At 35.9% G+C, this 16084-nt stretch overlaps 2 protein-coding genes across 2 annotated transcripts; both read left to right on the forward strand.

Moving 5' to 3' along the window:
* Positions 1-636: 636 nt before the first annotated feature.
* Positions 637-3373, forward strand: LOC141680901 (protein FAR1-RELATED SEQUENCE 5-like). The gene is made up of 2 exons (XM_074486991.1): positions 637-704; positions 1261-3373. Exons 1-2 carry the CDS (start codon positions 637-639, stop codon positions 3371-3373), a joined length of 2181 nt encoding a protein of 726 aa, XP_074343092.1.
* A 10938-nt stretch (positions 3374-14311) lies between these two features.
* LOC141677302 (UDP-glucuronate 4-epimerase 6-like) lies at positions 14312-15855 on the forward strand. Its single transcript, XM_074483169.1, has one exon. It carries the CDS (start codon positions 14385-14387, stop codon positions 15726-15728), a length of 1344 nt encoding a protein of 447 aa, XP_074339270.1. The 5' UTR covers positions 14312-14384; the 3' UTR covers positions 15729-15855.
* Positions 15856-16084: the final 229 nt, after the last annotated feature.

Raw genomic sequence — 16084 nt, forward strand, 5'->3', positions numbered from 1 at the left:
TATTTTCACTAACACAGTGACTTTACCGGCCTGATTCTCTTTAATTCATTGCATTTATAATATTTTACCAACTCTCCGTCTCTTTTAATTTTATACATTTTCCTTTATATTTATTGATCACATTACTATATTAAGTTTTTAAAATTTTTCATACTTATCATTTTGGTATATATAAAGATAATATAAATCAAGTTACAAATGTGCGAGATGAACTAACCGTTCATCCAAATGCAACCAATCTATACTATACTATATTATAATAGCCGGAATAGAGATAATTTGGTTCAACAATAATTCCCTAATTTTGATTATTACAAAAATAGATAAATAGTGTTATATATCTAATAAACTACTAAATTATTAAACTACTACTAAATATAATATACTTATCCAACTAAACTACGAATACAACTTATCATATTATTAAAAAATATAAATAATAGTGTTACATATACGCTAAACTACTAAATTGTTAAACTACTAGAAATAGTCTATTTATTCTACTAAATTACGACCACATGTTATTCTATTATTTTTATTATTAATTTATGGGGACAGGTCTTTAGCAACCGTTTGCTGTTTAAAGGTTGTTGACAAACAATTTATCAGCCGTTGGATGGGGGATTAACGGGTGAGATGGCATTCGGACCGCTGAAATTTTCCGCGGTTGGTCTGGACGGACCGCGGAAAATTTCCGCGGTTGGGTGCTGTCCCCTTATCCCCAACATCCCAACAGCACCACATTTCACCACAAAAAACACCAAAAATTTCAAGAAAAATTCTACTCTCTCCAAGTTTACATTTTAGGCGATTTTGGGGCATTTTCATCAAGAAATTCAAGTTGTTTTGTCAATTCAGGGTATATTTCTTGTCTTAAATTTCACATTTTTATGGCGGATAAATTATTTGCTCGTATGTTTCGTCATAAACGTCAAAATGAAAAAAAAGAGGCTATTGATTGTAGTTTACATCTTGATAGTTTAAATAGTAGTGAAGAACCTAAAACCCCTGTATATGTTCAAGATGATGATTTTGTAGATAGAAATGAGGAATTTATTAATTTAGATGACGATTTGGTTGATGTTGAAGATGAAAGTGATGGAAATGAGGTTGAAAATGATAGTGATAATGTTGAGGGTGAGGATGAAGATGATAATGTAGAGGATGCAAATTTGTATGAAAATGTTGATGGGGGGGGGGGGGAGTTCCATATTTGAATCAAATTTTTCAAAGTGTGGATGAGGCTGGTCATTTTTTTAGGGCTTATGCTTTACGAAATGGATTTGCTATTAAAATTCAAGCTAGCCATCGTAATAAAGACAACGAGATATATGGTCGTTTATATGTTTGTAGGCTTTATGGAAAAAGTGTCGTCGCCGAGAGTAGTCAAAATAAACGGCGTAGAGAGGTTCTTCCTAAAAGCGAGTGCAAGGTGAGGATGTATGTCAATTATCAAAAGAAAAAATGTCACTGGGAGGTAACTAGCCTTGAATTGGTACACAACCACGGTTTTGTTTCCCCTAGTAAGATGAATTTGGTACAACGAGAAAGACATGTCAACACCGCGACCCGTAGTTTGATAAAAACGTTTTATGGTTCGGGGGTTCGTAATTGTCAAGTGATGAATGTGATTGGTAACATTCATGGAGGTAATGACAAAGTTGGTTTCAATGTTCAACATGTTAGGAATGTGTTAAGAGACGAGAGGAAGAAAAGGTTTGAGATTAGTGACGCCCAAGCGGGGTTGGACTTGTTGCATAGGTTGAATGAAGAAAGTGGTTCTAAATATTTTATTAGGACTGAAGTCGATGAAGAGAATCGCTTGAAGTGTCTAGTATGGATTGATCCGAGATGTATAATGGCTTACCAAAATTTTGGCGATGTTATGGCTTTTGATACCACTTATCGGACAAATAGGTATGCAATGTCATTTGTCCCATTTACCGGAGTCAATCATCATTATCAATCGGTAATTTTCGAGTTTGCATTGATGCGGGATGAACACGCGTCGACTTTTGAGTGGATTCTTCGTACTTGGCTTGAAGGTGTGGGGAATAATCCTCCATTGACTATAATCACGGATCAAGATCAAGCCATGGCAAGCGCTATTGCGGTTGTACTCCCGAATACTACCCATTTATTGTGTTCTTGGCACATTAGTCAAAAATTCCCGGAGAAATTAGCTCATTATTATTCGGCTTTTCCGGAATTCAAGACGGACTTCAACAATTGCATTTATAAATCTCTCACCGAATGTTTTTTTGAAGCTAGATGGGCGTCGTTTGTGGAAAAGTATCACTTGCAAGATCATAAATGGTTAAAGGGGTTATATGAGTTGAAGCACAAGTGGATTCCTGCATATACTAGAAACAAATTTTCGGCGTTTCAAAATAGTACATCGAGGAGTGAGGGGATGAATTCTTTCTTTGATAAGTATGTGAGTTCGGCAACGGGTTTGAAGGAATTCATTGAAAATGCCCAAAAAGCATTGGCAAGGCAATTCATGAGGGAGAAGGAAGAAGATTATGTCACCATTAATCTAAAACGTCCCATGAAATTGCATACCACATTGGAGTATCATGCTTTTTGTATCTACACTAAGGAAATATTTAGAAGATTTCAAGATGAATTGGTTGAGTCTTCAAAATACTTTGTTGAAAAAGACCGACGAGCTAGTGAAGAAGAGGAGAGAATGGGGGATGTTTATACGTACTATAGTTGTTATAGGCCCATGTCCGAGCCTACGAGAAGAAATGTTTATTTTGTGGCATTCGAGAAAGCAAGCTCATTGGGAATGTGTACGTGTAGAATACTTGAACATTCGGGGCTACCTTGTAGACACCTATTGGCGGTCTTCACTAAGAAACGGGTTTCGGAAATTCCCCCGTATTACATAAACCAGAGGTGGACAATGCATGCCAATAGAGTTGATGGTGTGTTACCTTACAATTTGGATGTTGGACAAAGTCATGAGATGACCTCAACCGATCGATTTAATAGCATGACAATGTTAACCATGAGTTTTTGTCAAAGTAGCATTGCATCCAAGGAACGGTATGATTATGCCGTTGGAGTGATGAATCGAGAAATACCAATTCTCGAAAAAATGAGCGTTGATGGAATTAAATCTTACGAAAGCAATTCGCAAGCTCCAAATGCAAGTGCTCATGAAGAAACAATTCTTGACCCTATGATGTCCCAAACTAAAGGGAGGAAGAAGGAGGTTCGTTTCAAAAGTCCAATAGAATCGATTGGTAAAAAGGAGAAGCCGCCAAGAAGGTGCACTTATTGTCAAATGGAAGGCCATGATAAAAGGAAGTGTGCTAGTAGACTAGAAGATCTTAAAAATGTTCAAGAATCGCAATATAATTAGTGGTGTACCATTTTGTAACCGAATGTTGTAATCTTTAAATGGATTTGAATTTTATGTGTTTAACATTGCTTTCTTTTTTGTTATGTTTTATTGTCATATAATTTCCAATTATTGTCATATAATTGTGTTTTATTGTGATAGGTAACATGACTAGCGAGTATAGTGGTGAGAACAACTCCGATCATAGTTGTGATTCGGTTTCCCACGTTAGCAACACATTCTCGGACTCCCTACCAAGCGACTCGTGGTATGAGGACAATGACGAGGAAGATGTGGTCTCACCAACCTTTAGTGAGATGGAAGATGCATGTGCCGAGTTGATGCCCCTTGTGGACAATGACGAGCCGCCCCATGTGGAGGAAGAGGAAACGGACTTGTACCCACCCGATGAGGAGGCTTATCGGGCCAAAAATTGGATCGAGGCCTGCAATTGGATGGAGGGTACTGAACCGTGGAGATTGGTGAACTCTCATCCGGATCCGTACTTCCTTCCGATCTTGAATTTGGGCAACAACACGCCCGATGGAAAATGGAAAAAATCTGGATGGAATGGCGGTAAGCTTGTTAAATGTGATCGGATTGCCGATATTGTAAACTTGAGGCCTCGTGAGGGTTGTAATATGGACCAAATACGCATCGAATATGTGAAGGGTTGGGTTTCACACCTAACGGGAGGGACGGAGAGGGAACGCGGGACATGTTTTGCAAGATTTCGTCTCTACGATGGCTCGAATACGATTCCCGTTACCATTTGGAACGACTCCAACCCTTACCCTTGGAAACTTACGGAAGGCCATATCCGTGATGGTTGTGTACTTGTTCTCTACCATATTGCATGCTTCGTGGATACTACGCAAGGAGTTGCTCAACACCGGTTATCCGGTGGTCTTTCTAATATACTAGGTATTTTTGGTTAGGACCAATATATTTCATAAAATTTAGTGGACTGTATTGATCGTGTAATTTTCATTCGAATCTATGTATTTTCATTGAATTTTATATGAATTTATATGAATTTTCTATGAATTAAAGTATGAAATTTGAGATTGAAAGTGTACCTAAAAATTTGAGACTGAAAAGTAAAATTTACAAGTCGAACTATACATTACAAATTATTATGAAATGTGTTGAAAGGTTTTTTTCAATATTTGGACAAGCGTTGACTTTTGTTGACTTTTTTAAGGAATTTTCAATTTAACGTAAAAAATGATTTTTTTTTTTGCATAATCACTCTCATTACCATATTTTAAGACTTTTGAGAGTGGTTTGGATCAGTGGAAGTTAGTTTAGGACTAACTTCCAAAAAATAAGCAATTTCAACAGAAGGTTTGCATGCATGCCTCTGTTTCTGCTCTGTTTTTCTGATCAGTTTCCTGGAACAAAACCAAAGGGACGGACCGCGGAAATTTTCCGCGGTTGGGCTAAAGAGGGACCGCGGAAAATTTCCGCGGCTGGGCAGGAATTTTTTTGGAATGCAGACTATATACAGAAATTCACCACCTATAATCCACAAAAATTGCCAACAAAATCCAGCATAATTTACCACCTATAATCCACCAAATTCACCAAAATTGGCAACAAAAATCCCACACACCTATAATCCCCCGAAATCAAGCATAATTCACCAAAATAATCCTCCAAAATCCAAAACAATCCAAAATCCACAAAATCCACCAAAATAAAATCAAATAAAACCGACAATATAAAATCAAATGATATCCAAGTACGTAAACCGACAATATAAAATCAAAAGAAATGCAACTACATAATCCGACAACCTAAAATGAAACGAAATCCAACTACATAATCCGACAACCTAAAATCAAATGAAATTCAACTACGAAGCTTCGTGACGCCTACGCATACGAATCCCGGGAATCCCCCTTGCCTTCCCTAGCTGAAGCTCCCTAGCTATCCTATACCTAAAGGTATCCACCTCCTCCTGCGACCAATTCGGTACCTCGGCTAAGTCATATCCTTGTGTGAAGTAGTCCATGTACTTCATCACATAAACACCACAATCATTAGAGTTTCGTTGCTTTGGCCTGGACGGTAGAGCTAGGACCTCGGCTGAAGTAGGGTCAAGCCCCTCGACTGGGTGTACCATATGCAATAGCCTCGGCAACAACCATGACTATAATGAAATTATGATCTGAGAATGAATATAATATACAATTGGTAAGGACTATATAGAAGACAGTAATAGTAGAGGAACATACAACCACTCGTATATCCTCACGATAATCCGGCTCGTCATTCATTGAATCTATGATAAGACCTTCAAATCGTCTAGTACCGAACATGAACAAAACCCAATGCACATCTCCGACACAACATGGGATGAATATGTAGTCCGTCTCGAGAACGGAAGGACCAACAGTAGCACTGGAAAACCCGGTAAAGCTACGTAATGCTTTATTCCATGCCCTCTGCAATGTATCTCCACCGACCCTCGATGCTTTTCTGATTTTCTTCACATGTCCTTTCCCAAGAACCATGAAGTAGGGATCCATGAAATAATAGACGGGTTTCCTCTCCCATATACCTCCAGTGTGAATCTCCTCCTCCCGAGTCCTTAGCAATCCCTGCAAGTATATATGAATGCAACAAGTAAAATAAATGCAACAAGTAAAATTAATGCAACAAATAAAATAAATGCAAAAACTAAAATATATTAGACAACGAACAATACCATATAAGTGTATATGATCCTGTCATCAACCCATGTTCCTGGAGCCAGACTCTGCATAGCTGATGCATGGACGTGATAGTCCTGAACACTAAGACCACCGGGATTCCTCGGCGCCATCCCGAAGCCCCATCCCCAATCTGAATATATAACATTCTTCTTTGTCATGCTGAGACTCTTAGTGATACTCCACTTCTCCTCTTTCATCCTGCGGGATGTAAGCTTCGCGGGCCTACTAGATGAGGCAATAGCCTGGGGTGGCTGAGACACATGCTAGGATGGCTGTGTCATGTCAACGACATCCTCGGCAGGAATGGCTGGAATGTCAAAGTCGTCAGCCAAAGGTGCAATGAAATCTGATTTTATGTTCTGAAATGTGGGAGGTCTGTAGGCGGGTCCTTTGATCTTCTTCATCAACCGAGAGAATGGTGTGAGGAAGGTAGCAGAAATCCTCCCAAACTCCTCCACAAACTCAGGAGGAACCCTAGCATCCAACTGCTTCAACATATTAAGCCCGGCAACCATCTACAAACAAAAACAAGCAAACATTTTTTCATTAATTCCACAAGGATATCATATCATCAAGATTAAATACGTGTGAATGCAAATTTTGTAGTGTGTGGGGGTGTAATATGAAATATGCATATTTGTAAAACACTTACAACTTCATAGCCCTCGAGGCTATCATACAACTCCCTCGTCTTGTACTGCTGCTGAGGCTGTGGATCGGGCTTCCCTATGCGCATACGAGATATATCAGCATACCACGCCATGTAATCAGCCTCCGAAGCTATGTCTACCGAGTCATCAACAAGGCCATCCAAATCTGAACAAAACCTGGCCCATTTGCCAATATCAATAAACCACCGCACCAGCCAATCCTCCCCTGCAAACGTGGCATCCTTAGCCCCCCTGTAACCAACCATGTTCACCGGTGCCCGTGGAATCTGAGGACTAGAACCAAACTGTCTCGACACCCTGTCCGGATGCTGCCACTCGACCACGTCGTAACATACAAGGGGAACTCGACCGCACCCAGCTAACTGTGCCTGTATCATCTCGCTGTCCATAACATCCTCGAACCTAGCATACGGCCTCCAAACCACCTCATCACCAGCAACACCATCAAACTCACCCCTATAGAACGGTAAGCTGTGGTGAGGGCCTGACATCCTGCGCTTCTTCAAAACCCGACATGAGTATCACTAGCATAGGCCCATCCCTCAGCAACCGGATAATCCTCTTGACCGGGAGATCGTAAAGGCACGCCAATACGAGGAAATCTCTCGTAAGACCAAACCTATAACACCCAGACACAACAAGCAATGCTCTTGTTGTCCTTCCTTGCAGCAATCTCCAAACCCCGGTATATATGAGCTAACACAGCTGCACCCCAAGCATAATAAGGAATCTCCCGCATATTAATCAACGGGTGCATATACCGAACATGAACAAAAGAGCGGTTGATGCTGGGGAAGAGGATACAACCCATAATGAATAGCAGATATGCCTTGGTATGTACAACCGTGGCCCTCATATTGTTCTTCTCAGGCTTCTGTGCACCATATCTCTCAAACAACCACCCCAACTTGATGTTATTCCGATACAAAGCCTCCTTCACCTCCTCCTCGGTCAAAGGCTCAAACCAGTTATTAGCAAAATACGCCGCCTTGTTCTCTATCACCCCACAAGTCAGCGCATCCCCCTGAACTGGCACCCCTAAATAAACCCCACATCCTCCAATGTAACAGTCATCTCGCCCTGCCTCGTGAAAAAAGTGTTGGTTTCAGGTCTCCAACGCTCCACCAAAGCAGATATGAACCGAGTGTCAATAGTCAAGACAACAGCAGGGTCTGCAAAAATCCCAAACCCAAGCATGTGTAACAATTCCCGCTGTGGTCTCCTTAACTTCCACAAGTGCAATGACTTGTTCCCCGAATAGCTCTGCAACTCATCTCTCCCTGCACCATCCCAAACATCCTCACTGACGTGATACCGATTGTCCCAAATAATATTATGCGCGTTAGGACCCGGCAACATATTCCCGAAATCACCAAAATTATCCATACCTGAAAATATTGTCAACATAATTCATCAATCACCACAATTAAAACACCACGTACACAATTAAAACAATTACCACATATAATCACCTAAATTAACCTTAATTTCATAAATTATAAATTCTTAATTTATTTAGAATTTAACACTAATTTTACCAAATTCGAAATTAACTAAATAAAATTTGAAATTAACTAAATTAATTCAAAAAAAATTAACTAAACCCTAATTTCACACTAATTTTTATTAAATTCGAAATTAACTAAAAACTAAAAAAATAAATTAACTAAACCCTAATTTCACACTATTTTTTCATTAAATTCGAAATTAAATAAATTAATTCAAAAAAATTAAACTAAACCCTAATTTCACACTATTTTTTCATTAAATTCGAAATTAACTAAATTAATTCAAAAAATTTCGATTTTACCAAATTATGCAAATTCGATTTTACCAAATTTATAAACGTAATTCACTAATTAAATTTGATTTTAACCATTAATTAAACAACTAATTCGAAATTAATTCTTCATTAAATATATCCTAAAAAATGAATTTAACTAATCAAAATTAAATTTTAATTAAGTAAATCCTAAAAAACTAATATTTTTCAATTCCAAATTATGAACCCTAGAATTTCTCAAAAATCAAATTTAATCATACTACACTTCATATGTTAATTCATCACAAAGATTCATACATTAATTAACACTAAAAATTCGAATTACATACACAAAATCATATCTACAATAAAAAAACAAACATAAATTTATATCAATAAAACTGTAAATAACATAAAAGAATCGATTATATACCTTAATTGCGAGAAAGAGGAATGATTTTGGCTCGCTGTGTTAGGTTGTGTTAGGTTTTTGGCTGTGCTGCTTCTGCTTCTCTGCTTCTGCGCGGCTGCTGCTGTGTTTGTATATCTGTTTGAGAGAGTTTGTGTTTGCTAGGGATAAGGCAAACAAAAAACGCCACAAACCGCTGAAATTTTCCGCGGTCCGTGCTTAGGGGTATTTTCGTAATTACCCCGGACCGCTGAAAATTTCCGCGGTCCGCCTTTATTCTCAGCCATTCAATCTCCGATCCAACGGCTGCCAATGTGTTTGTTATATACCGGATTACAACAAACGTTTGTTGTAGACCGGCCTCCTTAATTTATAATCATTATATATTTATATAAAGATTTTAAAAATATAATATAACTTGATAAATAAAAATTTAAAATATTAATGGAAACCCGTGCATCGCTGAGGATTTATGAGAGTATATATAATATTAGTTAAAAATGAGATGACACCATGACCTGTCATAAACGCAACACGAAAAGAGATCTACTACATTAATCACCGTGTAAACTGGCTTATGCGCACTCTCATATGGATTTGTCAGCTTCCTCTAATTCTTTACAACCTGTTTACTAAGGTCTAATGCCTGAAACTTTCTAACCCTAAATTAGTTTTGTCGGTCACAAAACCGTCCCACACGTTATCAAACAAACAGTCACAAGAGTCTGAATTCATTAATTACAAAAATATAGTATACATAAAATATTCAAGTCCACTCTATCTTCGTAACCCATTGACCACTGCCAAACAAAACCCTGGCTTTCAAGTTCTCCGCCCTTGCGAATTTTAATAATCTGCAATGATGTTCAAGAACTAATATATACACTTGTACACTACGCGTCTTTGCATAACATGTAGTGATATAAAGAAAGGGTGGGGTATTAACCGAAATCTAACTCACTCAAAGTCTCAAACTTGTTTGGTATTTCACACGCAGTGGAATGTTTTACCAAAATCGCAAGTGAAATGTTTTACAAAACTCAATACTCCCTTCGTCCCGCTGAATAGTTTACGTACACCGTTCGCACGTATTTCGAGATTTCAATAAAGTATAATTTTATAATATTTTTTCTTTAAATTTTTTTTTTGAATAAAAGTTTAAATATCAAACTTTTTCTCAGATTTTTTTTAAAAAAATATTATGAAAGTATACTTTAACCGAGCATTGAAAAGCGTGCCGAAAAGTAACGTAAACAATCCAGTGGGTCGGAGAGAGTAATATTTTTAATTCGTGTTATGCTCGTTTGGTAACAAGCTGATCTTCTTGAATTTAGGATTGTAAATTAATCCATACTATCGGGTATCTCAGCTTAATACGGTTCAAAATATGATGCATGACTCATATCCGCTTTTTATATGATTTAAATCTAGCGGAAAAATCATACCCGAATAAAATATGATCCCGAATACGAGCATTTATATACTCGCTCAGATTATGTCTTATATATTTTCTCTAAAGTGATTTTACCGGAGTATGATCTATGGTCAGTATTTAGTAAAAACCTCAACATGAAATATAATTTTAACTAGTTAAATTTCTAAGTAAATATCAATTTTATAATTTCTTAATACCTTATATAAATGTAATTTATTATATAATATGATTTATCCACACTTAAAATGGAAAAGTTATAATCCTATATAGTTAATACATCATATATTTAAGTTTTTAATTTGTTATAATTTAGTATATTTATAATATTATAACTATTTTTAAAATAAATAATTGTTATATAATATAAATTAAAAAATATTTTGTATTATTATGGTTCATCTTTGACTCGGATCCGATAAATTACAAACTGTTCGATTAAAAATAGAAAATACAATATTGGTACATACCCGGTTTGGATCCGGACTTCTAATACCCGGGATCATCTTGTATCCGAATAAAACGATACCAGATCCAAATATGGACACTACGAAAATAAAATGATCAGAGACTTGAGTATCGCCCGGATCATTTTACACCCCTATTCTTGAACATTGCTTTTCATTTGGTTATTAAATATTACTGTACTCGACTCGACTCGTTTTAAAAGAATTAAGCTCGGATCGGTCAGAAAAATTGTCGTGTGTAGTAAGGAAGTTTCATTGTTTGCCCTTGTCTCACATACTATTGCAGTCTCATGAACAATAAAATCACAAATGGCAAAGTTCTTCGATTTTAACTTGCCGGCCGGCACGTGACAAATTCCGGTGATTCCCCGCTTGTTGGCTAATATATTAGCATTTTACCATCATCCAAAGTCCAACACTTGTATATTATTATATGTATCTATCAAGCATGTTTTGTGACATCTATTCGTCATGACCGTAAATGAGTACCTAAAACGTCATGAAACGGCGATGCTAATATATTTACTTGCTTAGTTGCATGCATGATCGGCGATCCATTACTTTTATGATGTTAATTTATCGGAATGTATAATGTATAAATATTTTTATTGTTGACATTCATTTAATTATGTCTTTAAAAATCATTACTACCCCCGTCCCGTTCGTTCGTTTATATACGTTTACTATTTACACGTATTTCGAAGTTTTTTATAAAGTATAGTTTTATAATATATTTTTTCAATTTTTTTTAAATAAAAGTTTAAACATAAACTTTTATTGAGAAAAAAAAAATTAAAAAAAATATTATGAAATTATAATTTAAACGAGTATTGAAAAGTATGCGCAAAAGTAATGTATACAATTGAATGAGATAGAATGAGTAAGTTGAGAGTGGAATGTTTGTAATGGTTAAGTTGACAATGTTTTTAAAATTTAACGAAAATAAATCGGCCAAATTTATATTTCGATATACCTAGATGACGTTTCACAAAATTATATTTATCGGAGCCATTATTAAATATGGTATATAATTTATGAAGTGCGTATTTCTTAAATCTTATTAAAATATCAAAATTTACGAATTGCCCCCTTCTTAGATTTTATTAAAAAAACACTCCGGCAAGAGCACTTCATAAATCTTTAAATTGAACATTTTCTTTATTTTTCGATTTAACATTTTGTTTTTTAGATACATTTTTGAGTGTTTGTATGGAATAATGGAAATTAATACTTTTTTTGTTTTTAGATACATTCAAGATTTTGATTAACATAAAATATTAATAAAAAGTAAGAGCTTTCCGTTATTATATCATGATCATTCCACATTTTTGTATGTTTTACAATTTTTTAGCGTATGCTAATGAAAATGTTTTCGTTATCGATAGAATTAAGATTTTTTATAGGCCTCGTTTATTTCGTGTAACCCGACTACGTAATTTAAAAAATTACTTGAATTTAATGAGTTACACTATTTGGTTTGCTGTTATTTGATTTGATATTTTAATATATTTTGAACCGGATAAGTGAACTTCAAGTAATCAAGTTTCATGATTTTGAAAGACCGAATTAAAAATATTGATAGAACCAAAGTCCACACATTATAAATACCGAATTATAAATGTTGATAAAACAAACGAGACCATAATCATCAAACCGTTAATTAAAAAAATAGAGGGAGGGTTGATCAACGCTTAATAATGAAAAATTTCACTCGATAATTTCTCATTTAGAAGAATCAAGATTTCGAATTCACAAAACAAAATGTAAGTTAATAATATTTAAGGCCAGGGGCAATATCTCGACCACAATTCTTCATTTGTGTACTAGTGCAAGAGAAGTTACATAAAAGCATGAAAGCAACAATACAAACCACTTTAATTTTATTAACCAAATGTTGGAGTTGGACACTAATAACCAACAAAATATACTACAGTATCACTTTCTTTTGGACTAACCAACTAGTGAAGATGACAAAGATGAAAAATATCAAATTATATCAATGTTTTTTAAACACATGTCTTTGTGATCATTCTATATTCTTTATTTAAATTAATTATGTTTTTTTCTCTTCCAAGGATATAAAACAAAATTTTCTTTTATATTTTTTGACTCTTAGGGAAAAGATAAATTTCATTTTAGAAAATTGAATTTAATAAGTAAGTTGATTTAGTTCAATGCCTACATAATTTTTATAACAACGTTGTCTCGGCATGACAACATTTAACTGCATTGTTCTTCTACTTTATGTGAGCGTTCACTTGAAATTGAATATAAAATCTTGACGTCATAAGCATGCTTACGTGTTTTTATAAACCGGTTTAGGTTTGTGGGAACGACAATGATGACTATAATCAATTAAAAACTTTTATGAAGATTAAAGTGAATATTAAAATTACGCAATGATATTTACACTTAATTTATGAAAATTTTTGAGTATAAATAATTTTTAACCATCACATGTTAAAAACCGGCAGCTCGGATGAAAATACAAAGATACAAAGATACGTGTTCACCACATGGTTGAGGGATTTGTGTACATACTCTGCCCTTTCAATTTACTATGAGCTGTATAGCCGCTGCTCTGCTCATCTTCTTCATCCATCACCTTTAATGTCCCCCTGTTCTGGTCCATATCAATTTACAATTCACCTACATTTTTATCCTTATGCGCAACGGCATTCTAGTAATTTCTCCACCGTCCCCCTGTGGCCTGTCCCATACAAACTGTCCCAACTTGCATTCCCATCTCTGCCCCAATCAAATGACAATCATATCACATTTATTTTGCACAATAATATTTATATATTTCTGATTTATTACACAACTGACATCGGTTGCGGGCGGTAGATCAGTTATTTTGTGTTGATGCTTGATAGTACAAAAATATAACACACACATATCTTGAAATAATATCAAAATATGATATGCTATAACATATACTTGGTGCACAATTTTTATATTATTTATGTGCACTCTAATCTATCTTTGGACCAAAACTATCTATTTAAATTCCATTAAAACAACAATTTATTTATATTGACAATAAATTTTTTCCGATCTATTCAAACACTGCATAAGTTTAAAAAAGTTAAAAATTAAAAATAGCACGATCATTTCTATTTCTGAATTATTACACATTTGACATCATACAAAAATATGAGTAATTTTGATTAATAGCATATCAATATATCACAAACATTGTACAAATTAATATCGTAATATGATATGTTGTAACATGCGCTTAATCTGGATCCGCTCTTAACTTTATAAATTTGTTACGTGATTTTTATCTTAAAAATATTAGATAAATGAAAATCGAATTTAACACACTTAATACAGTTACTCGCCGAGTCGCATGAAAACAATATTTACTAATTAAATAACTCATCTCCATAAACATGACGATTTTTTGGTTGGAGGGGCACAAAAGGAAATAGAAAAAATCATTCCTGTCCTACAAAAACAGTCCCAAACTTCCCTTTATATCCATTCATTCCCCTCCTTCCAATCTCAGAGCTCAACTTCAGCTCCTCTAAACAAACACTCTCTCTAAACACACTCGCCAAACACAATGGCACTTCCTCATGATACAAGCAAAACAACGAAACTCGAAAAATACAACAGCTACATCAAAAGAGTTAACTCCACAAAACTACTAACAGCTTCCTCGAAACTCCTTTTTCGGGCAACTCTTTTTGTCTCAATTGTTCTAATCTTTTTTTTCACACTAAATTACCATCCGTTGTCGGGTGACGCGACTACGACAACGACGACTAGTCCGCATCGCCATCTCTCCGCGTTCTATGGAACAGGAGCGGATTGGGAGAAACAGGTGCGTCACTCGTCCACTCCTCGTCGTGCTAACGGATTCTCAATTCTCGTCACTGGTGCTGCTGGATTTGTCGGGTCTCATTGCTCGCTCGCGTTGAAAAAACGCGGTGACGGAGTTTTAGGGCTCGATAATTTTAATAAATATTATGATCCTTCGCTGAAACGAGCTCGACAAAAAATGTTGGCGAGTCATGATATTTTTATTGTCGAGGCTGATTTAAATGACGCAGAATTGCTAGCAAAGTTATTTAGCATCGTGCCGTTTAGTCATGTTTTACATCTAGCGGCTCAGGCTGGTGTACGTTACGCAATGCAAAATCCGCAATCGTATATTAAGTCAAACATAGCTGGATTTGTTACTCTACTCGAAGTTGTGAAGGCAGCTGATCCACAGCCAGCGATTGTTTGGGCTTCTTCGTCATCCGTGTACGGTCTGAACACGGAGAATCCATTCTCCGAGTCAGACCGTACTGACCAACCAGCAAGTCTCTACGCTGCAACTAAAAAAGCAGGGGAAGAGATCGCGCACACGTATAATCACATTTACGGATTATCAATGACCGGATTACGTTTTTTTACCGTTTACGGGCCTTGGGGAAGGCCCGACATGGCTTACTTCTTCTTCACGAAAGACTTGCTTCAAAGTAAAGCGATCAATATATACAAGACACAAGATGATAAAGAAGTGGCGCGTGATTTCACATACATTGACGATATCGTAAAAGGTTGCGTCGGTGCTCTCGACACGGCGGAGAAGAGCACCGGCAGCGGTGGAAAAAAGAAGGGTGCAGCGCAGTTGCGGATTTATAATTTAGGCAACACTTCTCCGGTGTCGGTAGGAAAGTTGGTTTCCATTTTGGAAAGTTTATTAAATGTGAAGGCCAAGAAACATGTGATTCGAATGCCTCGAAACGGCGACGTTCCGTATACTCATGCTAATGTTAGTTTGGCTTACAATGATTTCGGGTACAAACCGAGTACCGATTTGTCAACCGGGTTGAGAAAGTTTGTCAAGTGGTATGTGAGTTATTATGGGATTAAACCGAGGGTAAAACCGGAAAGTGGCACCAAGAATCAAGCATAAATAATTCTCTTTTTCTTTTTTACTTCTTTTTTGAAATTTTAAATTGTTCTTGTAAGAAGTGGAAAAACCTTGTTATTGTTGTATAGATACATACAAATATTTATATATACAACAATTATATTGTATACATATAATGGAGGAGGGGTGTGGAGAAGTGTAGATTTGTGAGGTGGGGGCAAAAATGTAATAATAATGTGTTTGATTTTGCTATGAAAAGAATTGAGCAAGATCAAGCATTAGGATTAGAAAAGCTATATTTGTGGTTTTAATTTGTTTGTTCAAGAAACAATGATGATGATATAAAGAATCTTGTTATAATGCTTTGTTTGATAGTTTATTATGATGTTGTAATGTGC

The sequence above is a fragment of the Apium graveolens genome, chromosome 8 (genome assembly GCF_009905375.1).
Source record: "Apium graveolens cultivar Ventura chromosome 8, ASM990537v1, whole genome shotgun sequence".
Taxonomy (NCBI): domain Eukaryota; kingdom Viridiplantae; phylum Streptophyta; class Magnoliopsida; order Apiales; family Apiaceae; genus Apium; species Apium graveolens.